Below are 21,708 nucleotides of genomic sequence, written 5' to 3'. Positions count from 1 at the left end.
CTTTCACATGTGCCAAAACCCGATACATTATCTTCTTCTATTTTTCCTACCTTTTTGCCATGTCCTGATTCAAACAGTAGACACAAACATCCGTGCAAGTTCATAAGTAAAGATTAAGTTAAAATTGAATAAGGATTTTCAGGTCATTTTAATGTCTTTTACATATTGACTCTTCCTCATGAACTAAGCATTAGATAATGGTGCCAGGGAAAATTCTGTAATAGCAATAAATTACCTTCTGAGGCTTTTCCATCTCTATTTTCCATGATTTTTTTTTTTCCCTGGGGAAAGATATGGTGCTGTCTTTTCTGTCAAGACTCTCATAAAAATTTGTCCACGCTGCCCCCTCTCTTATTCTCCATCAAACTGAATGGGACAAATTAATTCATCGTATAGAGTTGCACCAAAATGAGAGTTTGGCTTTGACCTGGAATGTTAAAAGTACTTGAAATGAAGTGTGCATTTATTGTGTGTTCCAGAAGTAACACCATTCCTTGACTTTGTTCTACAGATGAAACACGAGCCATTCTTCTTGTTTGGCAGCAAGCTTGAAAAGAAAGTAGTGGGGAATATTATAAAAGAAAGAGTAAAAGGAGACATTCATGGAGATAAAGACATTACATCCAAACAAACTGAGCCGATACGAATTAAAATCTTTGAAGGAGGGTAAGAAAATGCAACTGGAAATTTCAAGCTCAGCCTGTCGTTTTAAAAAGATTTGAAAATGAACATGAATGTACTGGGATGTAAACAGTCTCCTGTATTTCTGCCATGTATTTTAGCTCCCGAGCTTCTTTTTGTTTTGTGTATACGTCAGTCTTAAAACAAACTACAGGATACCTGTATAGTTAGTTACTCTTGGCTCAACCTTTGCTATTAAGACAATTATATTTTTTTATATCTGTGTGTGAGCATTCACTCTAAATTGTCACTTTCGTTCTTTAGGTCAAAAATAAATGGATAGACAGTTAACATTTTGTCATTTTCTATACATTTTTTTTTTTGGTATCTAATGGCTTCCGTGAGGACATCCTTCATTTTTAGACTATGTGTGCCTCCACTTACTTGAATGGGTTAGCTAGGTATGCTTACTCTTAATCTTGTAATACTACATTATTGGATTTTGGATTTTGGAGATAAAATGTAAGATGTAAATGTAAGATAGCAATGAAATCTATGGTATCTAAGCCTAATCCATAGATCTGTCATGTAGAGTTGATAAAATGATGCTTAATTTTACTACAGCCATCTATTACTCATGTGATAATAGAAACAACTAACAAAGAGAGGGAGAAAGGAGACCTGAAAGCCCATTAGCAATGTTTTGAGGCTTATGAAGCTTGTTATACAAAACAAATGAAATGGACAGTTGTTTACCTCTTTTGGAGTATACTCTAAAATGTAAGATATTGTTTTATTTGTTTTAAAGAATTCTGACAAGATGCAATTAATTTGACAGAGGTTAGTAGTGAATAGTCAGGTGGCTGAACAAGCTGTTTTTTTTAGTCTTACCGCACCCAAATGGTCTCATAGCGATGTGTTACTGGGATAACTAAATAGGTCAGGATGGAGATGTGATAAATTTGTACATGCCTTTCATTCCCCCATCATTTGGTACTCTAAAATCTCAGGTGTCCTTCATTCCCATCATGTGTTTTGAATCCCCTTGGATAGTCTCCATGAAGTGAACATTGACATTTCTTTCTAGTCTGCAACAATGAAAGGGTATAGCCTACATCTTGCTTGAAAGACTGAAAATGTTATTTTGGAGATTGTTATAGGTATGCTGACCCAGACACCCTGATCGTGGCTGTTCTCTGTAGCTTTACAGAGAACTTAATACCCCAGTCAGTAAGGCGGCTACATGAGAGTGACCCAAATTCAAGGGTGAGCCTAAGTTTATAACAAATTTAAAGAGCTGTTGCTTAGATTCACGCCCACTTTGAAGAATAAAATTTGCCTGCTTCCCACTACGTATCATTTCTGAATTTGGATCAGTCAGTTGAAGATAGTCTGCACTGATGTAAGGCTCACGATGAGAGTTCAGAAGAGTAAAAGTTTGTTAAGAAAAGCAACTTTTAGAAGGATTCAGATTAGTACAGGCTGTAACAGATTACTATACCATCTAACATTTTTTTTAAGAAACTTTGTACATTACTCACACTGTCTTAAGTTTCCTTGTGCACCAATAAGGTTTATGTAACTATTTGTGTAAAGGCATATAATTCACGTCAGCCAGACATACCTCCTAGTAATACTTGGCTATGTTTACTCTACTTCATTAGAGTAGAACAGAAAGAGAGAAACCTTGATACTCACATTAATTTCTGGAGTTGGAGGAGGGGAGGGGAAAAAATAATCTGTGCAATATACTTCCCTAATTGGCTCATATAACCTGCAAAGCTTCAGTGAATGAGGTGATAAAGTGTTAATCAGTCCACCCTTTCCTTATAGATCATCATTGTAATGTACATTTTATAGGAATTGTTTGTGGAAGGGTAGATTTTTTCTTTTTATTAGTTTGGTTGCTGTTGTTTTTTTAATGGATCAAATATTCTTTACATGTTATAACCATGTCTTTCATTATTTTCTGTCCTGACTAATGAGTTTGTTCTCGTCTTCAGGTTTTTGTTTGTGACCTCTGAAAGCTAGGTTTTTAACATGGGTGGGTTTTCATGCTTGCCTGCTCTTGTCTGTAGAGCTGTTCTGTTCTACTCTGTTCTCTTCTGCTTTCATCAAGCTCATCTTTGCATCACCTGAGCACACACAAGCAGTGCACTGAACTATGCAGTAGATGTCTGTTGTGTTTGTTTCATGTTCCCCCCCATAGACAGACAAGCATGCATGGCGATATCTTGTTTCAGCAGGGTATTTTCCTCTAGTTTTTGTTTGTCTTAAGGAGTGGATTTACTTATGGTTCTTGACTATTTTTGTTCTGTAAATGTGGAGAAGGCAATTCAGAATTCACAGTTGAGAAAGACCTGCAACCATCACAGTTTTCAGTTCCTGGGAAAGTCTATCCACTACACAGGGAAATGTAGTCATGCAGATGCTCTGTGCCAGGGGAGTGGAGTGCTTGTACGACAGGTACAAGTAGGTTTAAAAAACCAAATAGACAGGGCTGGGGACTGGGGATCCGCGAGAAGGTGAGGTAACAGAATGAACGGAGTTCAGCAGAAAAGTAGGTGTCATAGCACATCACCACATCACTTGCTACACCAAAGTCAGTCAAGAGCTGTTTGTAAGCATCACAGCAGAGGGGATTTTGAAGGAGGAAGCTAACAACCATATTATTACCTCTGGCAGGTGGCTTGATTCAAATGAAATTATTTGAATCACAAAATCTGCTTTCCACCAGCTGTGACTACCAAACCTCGGTGCAATATGAAGCAATATTCCTCAGTGAAAATCAGCAACTTGAAGTTCGGTAGTAGTTCAGTACAGTTAGATACTCACAGTGTGAAGTTGAAAGAAAGGAGCGGTAGAGAATGTTCCCACTCATCTGACATCTTGCTTAATGACTTTACCAGCTTACAGCAAGATTGCACAGTTTTTTTATGTTTGCTCTTGTATATCTATCAGTAATAGATTCTAATTCAAGATCCCCAATAAAATAGCATTTTGGTTAGAAATTGCATGACTCTCAGGTTTATGAATGCTTTTTAGCTCTAGAGCCCCTTTAACATCAAGCTCAGAGTACCACTGACCATAGTCACATGAAAGTTGTGCAGTGGGAAAGGGGAAATCATTGAAAGATTTGAGAGAAGCACAAGTTAGTAGTAAGCTCTAATATTCCTGAGGACTAGGAAAGGTGTTCACCATAGACTCAAGACTTCTCATGCTTCAGTGTTTGGACCAGACTATATTTAAATGTCAAATTTGTGTGTGTCATTTCTCTTGCAGTTGTTGTGCTGGTGGGACGTACTTAGAGAGTCAAGGTCAATTGTGGTCAAGAACTGAGTGACAAAGAGATGACTCTTGTCTAATTGACTTTGTGCCCAGTGGGATCTGAGAGGTGACAGAAGATGGTGGAATGAGGTCAGGCAGAGGATGTCATAACAAAATTTTTCTTAGCAGTATCAAGCAGGGATGGTTTGGTAGACTCCATCCCAGCAAAATCAGACTATAGGGAGAGATGAAGAGAAGATGGCAGTCTTTCAAGCAAAAATGAATATTTTTTATGTATGTGAAAGAAGGCCTGGAGGTGGCTGATGAAGCAATAGATGTGAAGATGAAAGAGAACCTGGGAACTGGGGCGCACAGAAAAGCAGAATCCCAGAAATGTACAACCAAAACTGCCAGAGAGATGGCTCTTAAACATCGTTAAACTATGTCAGTTTTGCCTGTGGTGCCAGGGACAATGAAGGAAAAGGGAGACGGCCAACTTTATTAGAAAGGCGATGAGAAAAACTGAATTTAGGCACCCACATTTGAAAGACAAGCTGATGTTTTTCATGGATAATGAGGTGGATGTGAGAACAGGACAGTGTTTTATGTATTTGTAAGATATTAATTTCAGTATTTATATTGTCAGTGGCATTATTGAACATATGGAAGAAGTGTTCATCTAAGAAAAGCAGACTTGAAAAATGTTTCAGCTCTGTAACCCCCAAATTGCCACTTGCTTCTTGTGGAGTTATCATCACATTAACAGAACCTTTCACACAAACCCTTATTTATTTAAAGTGCTGACTGTCAGTACCAGTGATAGTTTGTGGGCTCTGCATCCACAGTATGACTGAGAGTACTTTGTGCTGCTTAGGGAGAGGACAACAGAGAGAAAAGGGTAGAAAAATTATTATTTCTCAGTTCTTGCAATTTCTGGATTTTACTTCAGGTGAATGAGGATGAGGTTCTCCCTCTAGGAAATGCCCAGCAACTTCAAACCTCAGAATAGCTGAAGCAGATCTCTTCAACCCTTGTAGATTTCAGTCTTACCATTTTATCATCATTGTAAAGGAAATGTACAGCTTTACATAGATTTGCATATCTTATTTATTATCTAACTACAGATAATGTAATCAGCAAAAATAGCATGGAATGCTTACGCCTGTGCTAAGAAAAATTCCTTTAACGGTGTTTTGCTAAGTAAGCAGGTTGGAAGTTTCCAATTTTGTTTGTAGAGCAGCAAGTACCTGCATGAGCTCAACATGGTGTCCCTTAAAGAGGGTTCCATCTTCGTGAAGTTCAGACAGTCTGTAGTGTAAATACGTACATACTTGCTAGTCATCTGCATTCCCTTTATGCTTAGTGGAGAGAAACAGGATGTGATTTATCTGATCCCAAGGGATAAATATACTAAAATAGGTCAAATGAATCATGCCACAAAAGGGCTTTGTCTTCAGTGGTGGTAGACGCCTGTGTGATACAAGAGTACAGATGAATCCAACACACACATCCATATTTGAGGTTGTGCTTTGTCTATAGGAATAATGTGTTCCCTTGCAACGTGTTTTCACTATACCCATACTATAGCCCTTTGGTCTCATACTAAAAATAACTAAGATACACAAACACAATGGGACCAGTGCGTTCCCTGAAAGGGAAATACTTTGTGAGCTCCAGCATGAAAAGTTTGTGTGGAATTCTGTGGAAGTTTTGTGTTGAGATACATACAAGATCAGATTAGATACACAGAGGTAATGTTTGTGCATGTATGTTACCTAGAGGCTGTATGATTTAAATGCTCATTCTCTTCCAACAGGTATAAATCAAATGAGGATTATGTCTATGTCAGAGGTCGTGGCCGAGGAAAGTACATTTGTGAAGAATGTGGAATTCGCTGCAAAAAGCCAAGCATGCTCAAAAAACATATCCGCACTCATACTGATGTCCGGCCTTATGTATGCAAGTTGTGCAATTTTGCCTTCAAAACTAAAGGTACTTGACCCTTTTTGCTGAACTTTTGCCACTTCCCAAACAAATCCTGAGCTATTTTGCCATCTGGAATCCAAGCACCCTTTTCAGTCAAGGAAAGAATTTTCTTCAAAATAAAATGGCTGTATTTATGGGTACAGGACTCCATGAGAGAGATTGTTCTCTCCTGTTGAATTTGCCCAGGAATTTTTTGAGACTCAGAGACTCCTTGGATAGTTTCATTAAGAGCTATTGGCTCTTGGCTGGTCCATCTGTCTGCAGAAAAAATGTAGTAGCATAAGAACTGCCCTTACAAATAATACTTTCTGCCAAAATTGTTATGTGGTACAAATTTTAATTGCAACAACACTCAAATGCTACCAGGAGAGTACACTTATTATGACATAATGTAGAAGCAGAGCATCAGCTGCTGAGGAAAACATGCCTTCACAGGCTTTACAGTGGGTCAGTTTCAAGTTTATAAATAATGTATGTCTCCCAGATGGGCCACTCCATCCACTGTGGCATTAATTATGAATAGAGATCTGATAGCCTGTGTTCACATGTATTTATCAGCACAGAAAAAAGCTTCCATTTGTCACCCTGAGGCCACAGATAATGATATTCTTTGGAATTTGGATTTGCCATGCAACTGTCTCCTTAAAAGAAAAAATTCCTTTTCTTTGATAGCATTTCTTTGTAGCACAGCCCAAATGAGCCTTACATTCTCAGTTTCTTAGCTCCCCTTTGACAGGCAAGGGAAATGGATTCTGGTCCCACTGCACTGAATTTACTTTAAGGGGGAGAGAGGAAGCTGAAAGACATTTCTCCTGAGATCCCAGTGCAGCTTCATGGCTGTTTTGAGGATTGAGGATTGTAATAGTTTCCATGACTCCAGCACTTCTTCCTCTGCCAAAGATGGGAATAGCTGATGGATGGTAGTAGATCCATCAACCTAATTTAAGATGAGAACTTTCATCGGGGTGTAGAGACAAAGAGAAGGAGCTGCTCATGGTAGTCCCAATGGGCCATCTGCGGAGCTGTTTTCAGATCACTGTTTACATTTGACATTGCAGGAGAAATGGGTCTTGAGGAGAGACTTGAAGAAGGATTGTGGTTTTGCAGCTGTGTTCAGAGAGGACATTCCAGGCAGAAGAGATGGCATGGAAATAAATGTGAAATTGCTTGCTGAGGCTGGCATTTCTGGCAGAGAAGAAGAAACAGGGAGGAGGTGGCGTGCTATTGCACAAGAGGGGGATGAGTAGGAAGAGACTAAACCTTCAAAGTGCAAGAAGTGTCTAACTGTTGTGTTACTGCTCATGGGCAGTTGTCAGCCTCATAACTATTGTTGCTATTTTGCTGAGGACAGTAAGGGACAGATCTTCAAAGCTACTTAGGTTTTCAGAGTACACCCTGAGCGTTTAGCCACCTAGAGGCATTGAAGCTGTGTTAGACCTTTCGTGCAGTGCACAGACACCATAAGAAACTTACTGGGAAGAGAATTACATAAACTAGCCAGGACTGAGAATCAGAGAAGAAGCTTGTGTGCTTCTAAGCACTCCTCCACTATCCAAGAGAGTGGTGCAGTATTCCCCCCACCATGTTGCATGTGCTACTCATACCATCTGGTCAGGGTCCCAAAAGTAGCGTAGGTACATTCACAGAGTGCTTTCCCTGAGGTAAGAAGTGTCATGTCTGGGTTGGCACTTCCCCTGTTGGATGTTACAGATATGACTGAAGTGGATAATGGATTAGAGTGATATTCGTGTTTTTCTGGCTTGTTCTCTTCGTGCTCAGGGTTCTTTGCCATGAAATGTCTCTTGGGGCCAGTCTCAACCCAGTTCTCTTATCTGTGAAAAAACAGACCAAGACAGACACTCCAGAAAGTCAATAGTCTAGTGTTAGATTGCTCCCTCAGGGGAACGGGAGATCTGATTTCAAATCCCTGCTGTGTCTGGTTCAGATCCGTACTCCATAGAAGGGAACTGAACCTGGGTTTTCCACATCCCAGGTGAGTACTCTAAGTACAGCTCCTCTCAGTTCAGGGATTGCAGCCAGACAGTAAACTTGCACTGAGAAATCACCCACAAATGTCTTTTTTGTTGCTTCAAAATGCTTCAAGCACAACGATTGTTTGGAACCCACATGTGATGTAAACGGGAGAGTCCTTAGCTTGAGGTGCCACTGTGAAACTCTGGCTGAACCCTGAACAACTAGTGTGCATTGGTGTTACGTCAATGTCCAGGCAATCTGTGCATATCACAAACACTAAGCTCAGGGATAGATAACATAGAAAAGTGAGTTTTTGAGTTTGCTGGGGCACCTGAATGTACTGTGGAAAATTGGAGAGATGCCTGCATACCTCTCAGACCCTGAGTTTAAGTATATTTGAACATTATTATTTTTTGAAGATATAAAAACCCACTCTCTGTTTTTTAATGAACAGGCTCTAAGGGCAATAGGCTGGATGAATCAGCCCCGTCTGTGTTTTTTTGTTTGTTTGTTTGCTTGCTTGCTTGATTTTTTGTTTGTTTTTAAACTAAAAACCCTATCTGCAGAATAATGGAGTTAAGATACACCAAAACCTGACTTGGAAAGTGATCTTTGCTTTTGTCAGTTAATTAGATTCATCTCTGATCCATAGGAAATCTGACAAAACATATGAAGTCTAAAGCACACATGAAAAAATGCCTGGAGCTTGGAGTATCAATGACATCTGTAGATGATGCTGAAACTGAAGAAGCAGGTATGTCAGAATGATTTAATTTAGTTGGAATGGCCTCTGGAGTATGCAAATGACTCATTGCACTTTAGCACAGTGGCTGGCATGGGAAAATATATTAAGAGTATTTTGGGCATTTTTTTAATTAAGAGACATCTTTTTAACAAACAGGAAGTATAAAAACTAAATCTGATCCATTTGTCTGAGTTATGTTTTTTATTATGATACATGAGGAGAAGCTAGAAATAAAAGTATGACCTATTATTTGTCATGCATCTCATACAAAGTACCAAGTATTTTCAATTTAGATGTGAGAGATGGCAACATTCAGTGAAGTTACAAGGTGAATGATGAAGTTGCTTTGTATGCTTTCCTTTTCACATGATGAATTTGAGTGTAGAGTTTTAAGGTATTATTGTAGTGTGTATATATATGAAAATATTTTTGAGACCATTAAGAGTGGCTTTATTTAGCCATCCCAGATGAAGAGCATCCAGCGATGGCAGCAGGTGTTCTGGGTGTGGAGTGAATGTGGCAGAAAGAGTAAGAAATGTTGAATGTGCTCACCATTTTGACTTGTTGTGGCTGTTTCAGAAAACATGGAGGACATGCAGCAGGAGGCAGAGAAGAGTAGCAACTTGGCAGGCCTGTCAGCAGAGCATCAGTTTTCTGATGCAGAGGAGTCAGATGGTGAGGATGGTGATGACAATGATGAAGATGATGAAGATGAGGATGACTTTGATGATACTCAGGGAGACTCAACACCAAAAACCAGATCAAGAAGCACCAGCCCGCAGCCCCCTCGGTTCTCCTCCCTGTCGGTGAACTCGGCTGGGGCATCACAGGGGGCTTCCCCTGAGGGCTCTCTTTCCATGGGACACTCCTCCCTCATCAGTTATTTGGTCACCTTACCTAGCATTCAGGTTACTCAGCTTATAACACCAAGCGACTCCTGTGAAGACTCACAGATGACAGAATATCAGAGGTTTTTCCAGAGTAAGAGCACTGATTCAGAGCCCGACAAAGACAGGTTAGACATACCTAGCTGCATGGATGAGGATTATGTGCTTTCGTTAGACCCTGGTTCATCTCCGAGGGACCTCTCACCTTCCAGTCGGCAGTCATCCCCTGGCTATGATTCTTCACCGTATAGAGATAACTCACCAAAGAGGTATTTAATGCCAAAAGGGGATTTATCACCCAGAAGGCATCTGTCACCCCGGAGAGATATTTCACCCATGAGGCACCTTTCCCCGCGGAAGGAGGCTGTGCTGAGGAGAGAGTTATCACCGAGACGGGACATTTCACCGAGACGTCACCTATCACCACGGAGACCAATGTCACCAGGGAAAGATGCGTCTGTTAGAAGAGATTTGTCTCCTAGGCGAGAGAGGAGATACATGGCCTCGGTTAGAGCGGCATCTCCCAGGAGGGGCTTATACCATAATCCAGCGTTGTCCATGGGTCAATATTTACAGTCTGAATCTATTCCAGTGGGGCATTCAGTAAGTATGAAAGAGTATTTTTACTTCTGTTGTCAAAACCAGTGCTCTTGCCTAACATGCATATAGTATTTTGAAAAACTTGGCAGCTTTGTAAAAAAAGAAAGCATAAGCTTTGAACTTGAGTGGGAAATCCAGGAATGAATGCAAGAAATTTGGAATAGACAGGGACCAAGTCAGGACGCTGATTCATTTAGATGCAATACAGTCAGCCTAAGGGTCAAATCTTCACTTGGTACACATCAGAGTAGTTCCATTATCTTCAATGAAATTAGGCTGGCTTGCATTAACTGCCCCTGTCTTTATTTTAAAATGTCCCAGGAAGCTTACATGGTGTGTGGGGCTTGTTACAGCACTGTAAAACCTTTTACCTCCCAGACGGTCAGATGGGATCAAGCCCAGATCAGGGCTCAAGGCCCTGATACTGCAGTATGGTGCCCATCCCTGAAGTATTGTTTAATGCAATAAAAACACTAAAATAAATGGAACCCCTTTGAAAAGCAGGGTGACCATCTAAATCAGGATCTGTGGCTGGAGTTTAAAGGATATTATTGTGTGACAGGAGCAGACAGCTGTCTGCCCTGCAGAAAGCACCATCACAACTGGCTGTTTCGGCAGGGACACAACTGTCTGAGTGGAAATGGAAATATGCAAAACTTGCACAGCTGCTGTCTGTGCTGTTCCTGTTCAGTAAATAAGCTCTCAGAAACTGCCGACTTGGCTCTTTTGACAGGCCCTAGCATTCACAAAGCACTCTGTCTACAAGTGAATTTGGTTTTTGGAGTTAGGAAATGGCCTTACTGTGTATACGTTTATTTATATATGTAGTATGCTTCCCTTGCCATGTTTGATGCTGCTGCTGCCCTCCCACTGCCTACTTCACTAACCGGTGTGCGGAACCAACACGGGGAAGCTGTGACAGGCTGCCACCATATCAGCCCCTGACAGGGCTGCCCTCCTCTCCTCTCTGTCACCAGTCTTCTTTATTCTTTGTGTAATCATGGCTCTTCTCTGTAGAGGAGAAAATCTGAATTAGCATTTCCAGAGCTCTAGCTTGAATTTCTCTACAGAGATAGGCTGGGGAAGGTGGACTTGGGCAGATTTGATACCTGCACCTGGGAATGGAGTGAGGAACACAGCTGGGCCGAGGTGGCTGGAGCAGGGATGGATCAAACAGGGCTGAGGAGTGCCAGCTTGGCAGATCCAAAAGTGGCTTTCTGGCTTTTCAGGAGGATTAGGGAAATTGCAATATGAGTGGCTAGGCATGTAAGAGAGAGCAACACAGGTCCCTACAATCCTGTGCAGACCTTGTTCTGCCCTTGGCCAGAGCCTGCTTCAGGCCTCTGTCACCAAGCTCCATCCTTGCTGCAGCCACCTCCTCTTGGCCTCACATCTGTTCCCTCTGCCTCATCTTAGATGTGGTATCATGGTCTGTTAAGTTGTTGGGGAGAGAAGCAGAGAGGGGTGGCTTCCTAAGCTGTCCCTGGGGAAGGGCACGTTGAAACCCTGCTGTGCTCTCCCAGGCACAATTGCTGTGTAGCTGAGAGAGGATACAAATGCAGCCATCAGCCATATCGACAAAGTAAGGAAGTACAAAAAAAAGGATAAACAGCCACCAGTTTAAGAGTCATAGTGCCTCAGTATTGAGTGGAAGGGATTATATGAGATGCTACAGCTGACATTGTATAGAAAGTTTAAGTCCCTAATGTCCTGCATCAGACACTTCCACTGACATCCTGTAGTAGAGATTTTGGATGTGTGATGATGTTGGCAAAAGGGTATGCAAGTCACCCTTGGCGATGTGACAGTTCTTGCTGCAATATTTGCCTTGTTATGCACACCTTCCAGCAAGGCGTTTAGCACATTGCAAAGACTCTTTTAGCACCCTTAGCTCCTTCTTTTGGAAATTGCTCTTCACCATGCCAGATGGGCTCTTAACACTTACCTTATTTTTGAGGTACGATCAGGCATTTGTCCTACAGAAAGCATTGGCAACTCAATGGCATGTTGAGTGTTTTGAGAGAAGCCTAGACCTCAGTACGGTCACTGGACCCTGAACACTGGTGTCACTAGAAGTGGAGCCTGGGCAAATTTAAATGAGGGAATTAGAGTTGAAGATGACTGCCCATCTCAACAAACACAGTGAGGAAGAAAAGATGGATTCCTCGCCTCTCGAAGCCTTTCCAGAAGATAAACTTGAGCCAAACAGAAGTTGAGTTTAGGTGAAATACACATTAATGCACTCAGTGTGTGGGAAGACAGATAACACCTGAGCTTGCTATAAATGAAACTGTTAGAAAAGAGAAAGGAATAAAGGGTGTTTTTCGTTTTCAGAGAAGTGAAATCCAGCAAATCAGAACATAATTAACAACTGTATCAGTGATGCAGATGCCAACTTGAAATCCTGCTTCCTGTTTCAGAGCTGCATTGGGTTCCCAGTCCTTGCAGGAATTAGAGTATTTTTGTGCTTCTGGTACCTGAAGTTGCCAGAAGAAGCCAGTTTTATTTCTTTTCCATTGAAATTGATGTATTTACTCTAGTCTCTTTGGCCAGTGCTTATCTGGTTCCCCTTCATGTTTCTTCACCTTGAATGTTCATGCTGGTTGGTGGTCTTGTGCAACGAGCTTTGACATTGAAATCATCAGATAGAAAGCAGTTGAAATTATTTCTTTAGGAAGTGGAAAAGAGCATGGGAAAGTAACTATTTTTGTAGACTATAGACAAAAATACAGAAAAATATTGTTTTTCCTTTGGCAGTTAATAACAAGATGCACTCTTGCAATAGGATACTCTTTCCAAAGTAGCCTAAAGCTCTTGTCGATGCGGGTGCATGTTTGGCTTTGGCAAGTTAAATTACTGTCTTTAAATTTAAAGGCACATCACCATTTCTCTCTAAATACATTCGGAATCTCCTATTCTGTCAATGGCAGAGGTTTCTTTTCTTTCTGAGGAGGCTGGTGTCAGTATTGCAGGGCTCTGATTCTTCTCTCTAGTAGTTATTTTATACCAGTCTTGAGAGAAAAAGGAGAAAAGGGAACGCTGCTTTTATTCAGCTTCAGTACATCTCTGTTAGCATTTTAGTTTGGATAGGAATGTGCTTTGGAAGTGAATGTCTCCATTGTCATATTTATTGTGCTTTGACTCACATCGCAGAGCGTTCTTGGAATAAGTGAGCTGGATAATTTTCAGATGACGTTAAGCTGGAGAATGTGCTCGAGGAGTGCACCAGGTGCACTTAAACTGTTAGTGGGCATTCAAGTGAGTGAGAAGGGACTATTGGGTGAGTCCAAACTAACCTTCCTCTCCAACCCCACAATACATATATTGTGAACATTAGGTGCAGCATCAATCGTTTCACTCTCCTCCCGCTTTTCGCCACTCCTGGTACACCGCATTACCTCTTCATGTGGACAAAAGCTTTTGCCTTTTCTTCCAGTCCCAGAACTAGCCACAGCAAGACTGTGAATATACTTTGCTGTAAGCAGTACATACTTGTCACTAGCAACTTCTTTAGCTTCTAGGAGGTAGTGGATTTTTTGCCTCCTTTGCCGGTTTTCACAAGCAGTTGCTGAGTAGGAAGTTAATGCAATTTGCTTTATTGATGTAAGTTTATCTTGAGTCTGCTTGTGTTCCTATTTTGTTGCACCTTTCTTTCATTTTGAAGCCTGATGCCTGTCTCAATGTATTCAGAAGGGCTGAAGGGAATTAGGCACCTCTATATACACTTGAAAGGCACTAGGACTAAGGTCCTTTGATCATCCCAGACATAGGGATATTAGATCCTTTCCCAAACACTGAATATTTTATCATCTTGAGTGAAATGCATTCCTGTACAGAAAGCCAGCATAGAAGTCTGAAAGTCCAGGTGAACTGTAAATAGGTCCACTGATGTATGTGGTCTGCTATAGTGCATTCTTAATAGCACTGCAAATCAAGTTGATCCTGAAACTGAAATCCACATAGATTTACAGTCACTTTATTGAGTATCATGTCTTTTAGAAAGCACATCGGTAATAATGTTCTCTGTTACCAAATTTCCACATCAAGTTCAATGTTTTCTGGTTTTTAACTTTAAAAAGCCTCAAGTATGTTAAGATCTGGTAATCAAAGTGATTTTTTTTCATGCACCATCTTTTTGCAAGTAGTAGCCTAAGGGGATCTGGGGCTGCCAAGAGGATGTCTGTGAAGGGCATTTGTCTGAGAAATATGATCTTCCTCTTAATTCCCCATAGCCTGTTTTGGGTGATGCGCCAGTCTTCAGGTGATGTACTGGTCTTTTCCCTTGAGGCGCTCTGGGAGATGTGAAGTTGGATATGGCTTTGCTCAGGAGTGTGGTGTGGAAGTCTATCTTTATGATCAGGTTAGAGAGTTTAGTGAAAAGCTCCTACAGAATATCGTTGTTTCGAAAATTATGTCACCTGGAGTTGGAGGAAAATACACTAAACTGCAACAAATGAGTATTAATAGAATATTAAATGGATTCCTCTTGCCTGACAAAGAGAGGAACTCATCTCACTGCGCTGATAGCAATCCATTCTGACTGTACAGCAAAAAGATACTATGACTTTCCTTACTGTAGTCAGTGTTGAGATCTAATACTGCCAAGAGAATAAGGTCTTTAGATTTTCAGAATGTTCGTTAAAAGATCATCTAACATTCAGTCTCTTCCCCATGAATGTGTGTATGTCACAGAATCACAGAATCGTCTAGGTTGGAAGAGACCTCCAAGATCATCTAGTCCAACCTCTGACCTAACACTAACAAGTCCTCCACTAAACCATATCACTAAGGGCTACATCTAAACGTCTTAAAGACCTCCGGGGATGGTGACTCAACCACTTCCCTGGGCAGCCCATTCCAATGCCTAACAACCCTTTCAGTAAAAAAGTTTTTCCTAATATCCAACCTAAACCTCCCCTGGTGCTACTTTAGCCCATTCCCCGTCATCCTATCACTGGGCACGTGGGAGAATAGACCAACCCCCACCTCGCTACAGCCTCCTTTAAGGTACCTGTAGAGTGCGATAAGGTCTCCCCTGAGCCTCCTCTTCTCTAGGCTAAACAACCCCATGTGTGTCTGTAAGTATGAAAATATTTGTAAAGGATATAGAATCATAGAATATCCTGAGTTGGAAGTGACCCACAAGGATCACTGGGTCCAACTCTTGGGTCTGCACAGGACCACCCAAAAATCAGACCATATGTCTGAGAGTGTTGACAGAATGCTTCCTGAACTCTGGCAAGCTTGGTGCCATGACCCCTGCCCTGGGGAGCCTGTCCCAGTGCCCGACCACCCTCTGGGTGAAAAACCTTTCCCTAACACCCAGCCTGACCCTCCTCTGTCCCAGCCCCATGCCGTCCCCTCGGGTCCTGTCGCCGTCCCCAGAGAGCAGAGCTCAGTGCCTGCCCCTCTGCTCCCCTCGTGAGGGAGCTGCAGGCCGCCATGAGGCCTCCCCTCAGCCTGCTCTGCTCTGGGCTGAACAAACCAAGGGACCTCAGCTGCTCCTTGTACATCTTCCCCTCTAGACCCTTCACCATCTTTGTAGCCCTCCTTTGGACAACCTCTAACAGTTTTACGTCCTTCTTGTATTGTGGTGCCCAAAACTGCACGCAGCATTTGAGGTGAGGCCACACCAGTGCAGAGCAGAGAAGGACAATCCCTTCCCTTGACCATCCAGCCATGCTGTGCCCAAAGCACCCAAGGACATGGCTGGCCCTTTTGGCTGCCAAGGCACACTGCTGGGTCGTGTTCAACTTGATGTCAACCAGAACCCCCAGATCCCTTTCTGTGGGGCTGCTCTCCAGCCTCCTGTCCCCTACTCTGTACATATATCCACGGTTGTCTTGTCTCAGGTGCAGAATCTGGCACTTGCTCTTGTTAAACTTGGTGTGGTTGGTGATTGCCCAGCCCTCTCATTTGTCAAGATTGCTCACCAAGGACTCTCTACCCTCAAGGGAATCAACAGCTCCTGCAAACTTACTTAGTATACCTTTGAGTCCTTACTTAGTATACCTTTGAGTCCTGCATCTAGGTCATTTATGAAAATATTGAACAGAACTGGCCCCAAAATGGAGCCTTGTGGAACCCCACTGGTGACTGGCCGCCAGCCTAATGTAACCCCATTAACTACAAGCCTTTGAGCCAGACACATCAGCCAATTGTACACCCATCACATTATGTTTTTGCCTAGCTGTGTGATGGACATTTGTCCAGAAGGATACTGTGAGAAACAGTATTGAAAATTTTGCTGAAATCCCAAAAGATTACATCAGCTGGCCTCCCTTGGTCAACTAGGTGGGTAACCTTATCATAAAAGGGAATTAAGTTAATTAAACTAGACTTTCCCCTCATGAACCCGTGTTGGCTGTGACTGTTGTAAAAATAGGATGAAAGGTGTGAACACTTATTAATGCCTATAACGATTTATGATGGCCCTTTCAAAACTCACCTGCCAGAGCTAGAGAAAGATAATCTGATACATGCTTAGGCAGGCTTGGAAGGCATCCAGTGGACATGCACACACTGTCACTGTCTCTGTAAAAATTAGGCATGAGACATACATTGGATGATACTGCTGATCTTGGAGCATGTAGCAGTTTCTATCATGTTAACCACCTCTGTCTGGCAAGGACAGAGTGATGTCTTACTCCCTTTTGAAGCTGTGGCAGGGTACAACGTGAAGACAGTGTCTTTCTCAATTAGAGCTATGAGTGTGACTAGATTTGCTCTTCAATGAGTTTTACTCCTTTTGTTTTGGTTGCTTTTGCTCTATTTCCCTTGGCCCAAGTTCACATCAGATGCAATAGTGATAAATGTCATGGCTTAGGAAACAGCCAAGAGGACAACATGACTGAGAAACGGGTTGACAGAACAAAGATGGAAAAAAAAGGGTGGCAAGTAACTGTGCAGAGGTGAGGTTGGTGATAGGAAGGGCTGACAGGGTAAATGAACTATGTCCTGTGGCAATTCTAGTTTATTCTGTAATTTTTTCCCCTTTCAGCAGTATAACGTGCTGTCACTGTACTTTCTTATGACAGTTTCTCTTTTATGAGACTCAAGTGTCTCACTTTCTGAATAGGAAAATTCCCAGAATTAGATTATTCTCAGAATAATAGCATCTTTTAAGTTCAAGTTTGATGATTATGGGTCACCCTTCCTGTCTCAGCGTTGATTTATATTCAACAGGACAAAGCATCTGAGCACAGTGAGATTCAGCCACTGGGTAGCACAGAAACTGAATCTTTAATTGCCCCCTAAACCCATTCCCCAGGATGGGATCAAGAGGTCGCTTAATGCCTTGAGAGCTAGGATTTCCCAGCAGTGAAGTGCTGCCACTGCAGTGCATTGGCATTTAGCAGCGCAGTCGTCAGGCTGCCACACCAGGACTGGGGCTCTGGGCAACTGATAGGTGTTTGGTCAATTTTCAGAGCAGAGATGGGTATTTGTGTTCATTTAATTTCCTATGGGCATCCCCGAGAGTTGTGTGGCCAAATCCCACATACAATTATGCAAATATCATCCTGCACTTCTGTCATCGTTATTTCTCTGTTCAACAATAAACGATACTTAATCATCAGATAGAAAACAAATTTTACAAGTTAAGAACAAAAAAAAGAGAAATCCAAAAGCCCAAGGCATATTTAATGCTGAGTGGAGATGAAGCTATTCATTCTTCCAAGGCAGGAACTAATGGGAAGACACTGAAAAAGTCAGTACAGTGAGATTGTTTTTTATTAGCCATTACAAAATCCTTCATTCTTCTCAATCCCATTATGAGTGGGTGAGTGTCCCCACTACAGAATCATCACTTTCACTCACAGTTAATGCCTGTGCTTTTGTTATTATTTATTGTTTACACTACAGATAGGCCAGAATGGTGCTCCATTGTGTTAATGACTATAAAAACTTCTTTGCACAGAGATATTTGAACTTCCCTGGAAATACTTGTCCCCTTTTGTCAAGGAGGTGGATGGGTAAAGCTTAACAGTGGGGGGTAGGAGGACAAAGTCCTTTCCCTGGGGCTTCAGAGCAGGACCTTTCAACAGGCAGAACTTGGGTACATGCAGTCAGATTTTTCCTGGTGGCAAACAGGGAGCATTCAGATGTGCATTTCTCTACAGCAAAGACTCGATACCCAATGCAGGCTGCCAGTACCAGCACAGTTTGCACAATTTACCAAACCAGAGGGTAAGATGGATGTCCTGGCCAAATTTCTCTTGGGGAATGAAACTCTACCCCAAATTCTCTCTGCAGTTTCAGTTGAATATAATACTCTTCACTTCCTGACATAAATTGCTGCATTGTATTGCTGAACACTTAACTAGCTGCTGCATTTCACCTCAGAGGCAAGAGCCCTGCAGGGCTGAGCTAAGCAAAACCTCCTATGTTGTTTGGATAAGCAATTAGTGGAGTTTTCCAGACGCTTTGGGATCCATCTGGATGAAAGGTGCTGTGTGAACAGGAGGCTGTGTTGCACAGGAAAGCAGATAGGTGGTTTGGCAGCATGACAAGAATTTTGCTAGTGGCAGCGCTGACGTTTCTTTTGTTTTTCTGGTTACAGAGGAGGGGATTGTCTCAGGGGCCTTACTTCAGCTTATATGGAGAAAAAGGAGCTATGGAGCACCACGGGTCTAGCCCATTCCCTGAAGGTCCGAATGACTACGTCTTCAGTCACCTTCCACTACACTCCCAGCAACAAATCCGAGCACCCATCCCCATGATGCCTATTGGGGGTATTCAGATGGTCCATTCAGTACCTGTGGCCCTTTCAGGTTTACATCCTCCGTCCACTCTTGCCCTGCAGAGGGAGGGCTCTGAGGAGAAGCAAAGAGGACCTGCAGAAATCCTCACGAAAGAGTCATACGGTGTTTCTAAGCACCACGAGAAGCGTACCTCTCTGCACAGCTTGCACCCGACCGCTCCCTCCAGTGCACCCTCCTCTCCGTTGCTGTTGCTGACACAGAGCACTTCAGAGGACAGTGTAATAGCGACAGAGGGGGAGCAGGAGGAGAACATACAGACTTGTACGAAAGCCATAGCCTCTCTGCGAATCGCCACAGAAGAAGCTGCTCTGCATGGGGCGGAGCACCCACAGAGGCCTTCTGAGCCTCACCAGAAACCCTCAGAAAGTGCACATTTTAGCATTAAACACTTTAGTGGATCTGAGCCGGGCCAGACCTGTGCCTCAGCCACCCATCCTGACTTGCACGGTGGTGAACAGGACAGTTTTGGTACATCACAGACTGCGCTAGCCCATCCCACCTTTTACAACAAGAGCTTTGTGGACGTCCGACAGATGGGCTTTCACAGCAGGAATGAGCCCCCATCAAGCACACAGGAAAGAAAAGATCCGTCGTCTGAGAAGAGCAAGCCACATTGATCTGAGATGCATGGCGACTTTCACCCATACATTTACCCCACTTTTTTTTCTAGAGATAGAAGAAGTATCCAACTTTACAGCATGCCTGTTCTAAGTTACAGTAGTTTGCTATTATATATACTTTTGTTATATCAAAAGAATTAGATAAAATAACAAGTCATCATGAGCCTGACCAAAATTAAATTTGAAATTCTTATTGGGTCTGGTACTTTTAAATTGTACAGATGTTTGTGCCTTTTCTTTACTTTGCTTATATTCTTATAAGCATTTTTTTAGCAGTAATTTGTACATATTTTAGAATTTGTGTATCTGCTTTGTAATAAATGTAATTTCTTTCCTTTTTTGGACACTTGGATCTAAATGATGTAAAGCAAAACAGCATCAATATATGTGAGGTTGCACTAAAACATATTTTTATATGATTAAAACTGAACAGCTTTTATGTACAGCTCTGATTCTGTAATACTAATATTTATTTACTTTGTTTCATAAATTGTAAATTTTTTTCTTAATGTTGTGGATTGCTTTTCTATGTGAAGCATGGGATTTACTGTTGCGTAATTAGAACAAAATGTATATTGTAAAACAAGATATTTAAACTAGAGTATCTTATCTTATTCTGCACTTATGCATTAGTTAAAAAAAAAAGATAAAGGATGTATCAGTCAGTTCTTAACTCTTGTAATTTTTTTTTTGTCTCTTGTTTGCTGGATTGACTATAACTTAAGTGCTGATTGTGATTTTAAACTGATAGTACCGTAAAGCATTAAAGTAAAACAATGTGCTATTGTGAGTTTTTTCAAAGCTTTATAAAACAGTTATAAATATATTAAAAGTATTTGGTCTTATGTGAACATGTTGATCTAGATACTCCTTTAAAAAGCTATGGGAAAACATTCCACCCCATGTAGATATGTACAAGTGCATCACTGGTGCTGGCTGCGTAACTCACCTGCACACGCCTGGTCAGCCGTGCCATGCAGGCGCTGAGTGGGGGCACCACTGGCTCCAAGGCAGGCAGGCCATCAGGCCACGGCTTCACCTGCTCCTCCCTTTCCAGAAACAGGGTGGCAAGGCCCCTATGGCCGCATGGGGCTTGGTGAGGAGCTGGACAAGCGGCACCACACTGAGCCCCAGCAGTCCCCAGCTTGCGAGCATCCACAGCACCTCTGCCCAAGCTGAGTGTGGAGCTTAGGTGTCACGCAGAGGTGCCCCGGAGTGTGAGCAAGGGACTTGGAGGGGGAAAAATGACATTTCCTCACACCTGAACACCAGCAGCTGGTCACTCCCCACTGCGACACCTGAGTCAGCTGTAGGGGAGGCTCCCCGTCCTGCAGATGGAGGAGCATGATGGCCCTTCCAGCTAAGCAGACAGCACCACCACCCTGGCATCTTCAAGGAGCAGGATTCATGGGCAAGGAAGTCACAGTCTTCCAGAGCAGGGTCTCCATCTGTGCGAGGTTTGATCCAGAAGAAAGTCAATAGGAGCCCGGGCTTGTGTTTGAACATCTGTGGTGGGTTATCACTACCACCAGCAGCATGCGTGCATGTGCGCACACACTCTCACACACACACACACACTCACACACACACTCACACACAGACATACACATGAAAGAAACCAACAACCTGGATTATATTTTGTGCTATTTAGTGGATTATAATTCTGTGAAACCAAGTTTGTATATTGACTTACAATACATTTAAGGAGTGTTCTTTAAAAAGAAATAAATATACAGTTACATGCATGAGGTGTCTAGTTTTCATGTGTTCTTTGCATTTTCCAAGTTTATTGGCGTTACAGTACATTGTCAGAAGCTTTTGTTCACAAGTGCTGCTTTCCTGCACAAGGAGCACCCTTAAGAGTGTGAGTAGCAGCTAAATTTGTGTATCGCATTTTGGCCTCATGAGATATTATCAGACTAAACCAGTTTATTTCTCCAATAATACCATGTGCGGACAGAACCACAGAACTGGTATGTTGTCATAATTCTAACACTACGGCATATGACTAGCCTAACACCATAATGGACTGTGACCAGCTATAACCATTAAAGATTAGTTTCTTATCTCCATTGGGGTGTTCTTACCTTTATTCCAGATCGTTATGGTAACCCTGCCAAGATAAGTGCATGCAAGAAAGCTGGTTCATCTCAGGCTGGAGAGAGAAGCAGTGTGTGTAGTTGGAGGCAAGCAGCTTGTTGGATCGTGCTTCCATTAAAAAAAAAAAAAGTCAATTATACATTTTA

The 21,708-nt window shown here is 42.2% G+C and overlaps 1 protein-coding gene across 12 annotated transcripts in view; it reads left to right on the top strand.

Moving 5' to 3' along the window:
- The window catches only part of HIVEP2 (HIVEP zinc finger 2), a 136,040-nt gene extending 114,833 nt beyond the window's left edge, over positions 1 to 21,207 (top strand). For all 12 annotated transcript variants that reach the window (XM_035538425.2, XM_035538419.2, XM_050709702.1 and 9 more), the window contains 5 exons: positions 512 to 666; positions 5,705 to 5,880; positions 8,501 to 8,602; positions 9,173 to 10,083; positions 18,641 to 21,207. In XM_035538425.2, coding sequence (XP_035394318.1) covers positions 512 to 666; positions 5,705 to 5,880; positions 8,501 to 8,602; positions 9,173 to 10,083; positions 18,641 to 19,459 — 2,163 coding nt within the window. In that variant the 3' untranslated portion in view covers positions 19,460 to 21,207. The remainder of the gene's footprint in view (positions 1 to 511; positions 667 to 5,704; positions 5,881 to 8,500; positions 8,603 to 9,172; positions 10,084 to 18,640) is intronic.
- The last annotated feature ends 501 nt before the right edge of the window (positions 21,208 to 21,708 follow it).

Source organism: Cygnus atratus, chromosome 3, assembly GCF_013377495.2.
Source record: "Cygnus atratus isolate AKBS03 ecotype Queensland, Australia chromosome 3, CAtr_DNAZoo_HiC_assembly, whole genome shotgun sequence".
NCBI classification, from domain to species: Eukaryota; Metazoa; Chordata; class Aves; order Anseriformes; family Anatidae; genus Cygnus; species Cygnus atratus.
Note: the sequence above shows the minus strand (reverse complement) of the source record. Positions and strands in the feature narration are given on the sequence as shown.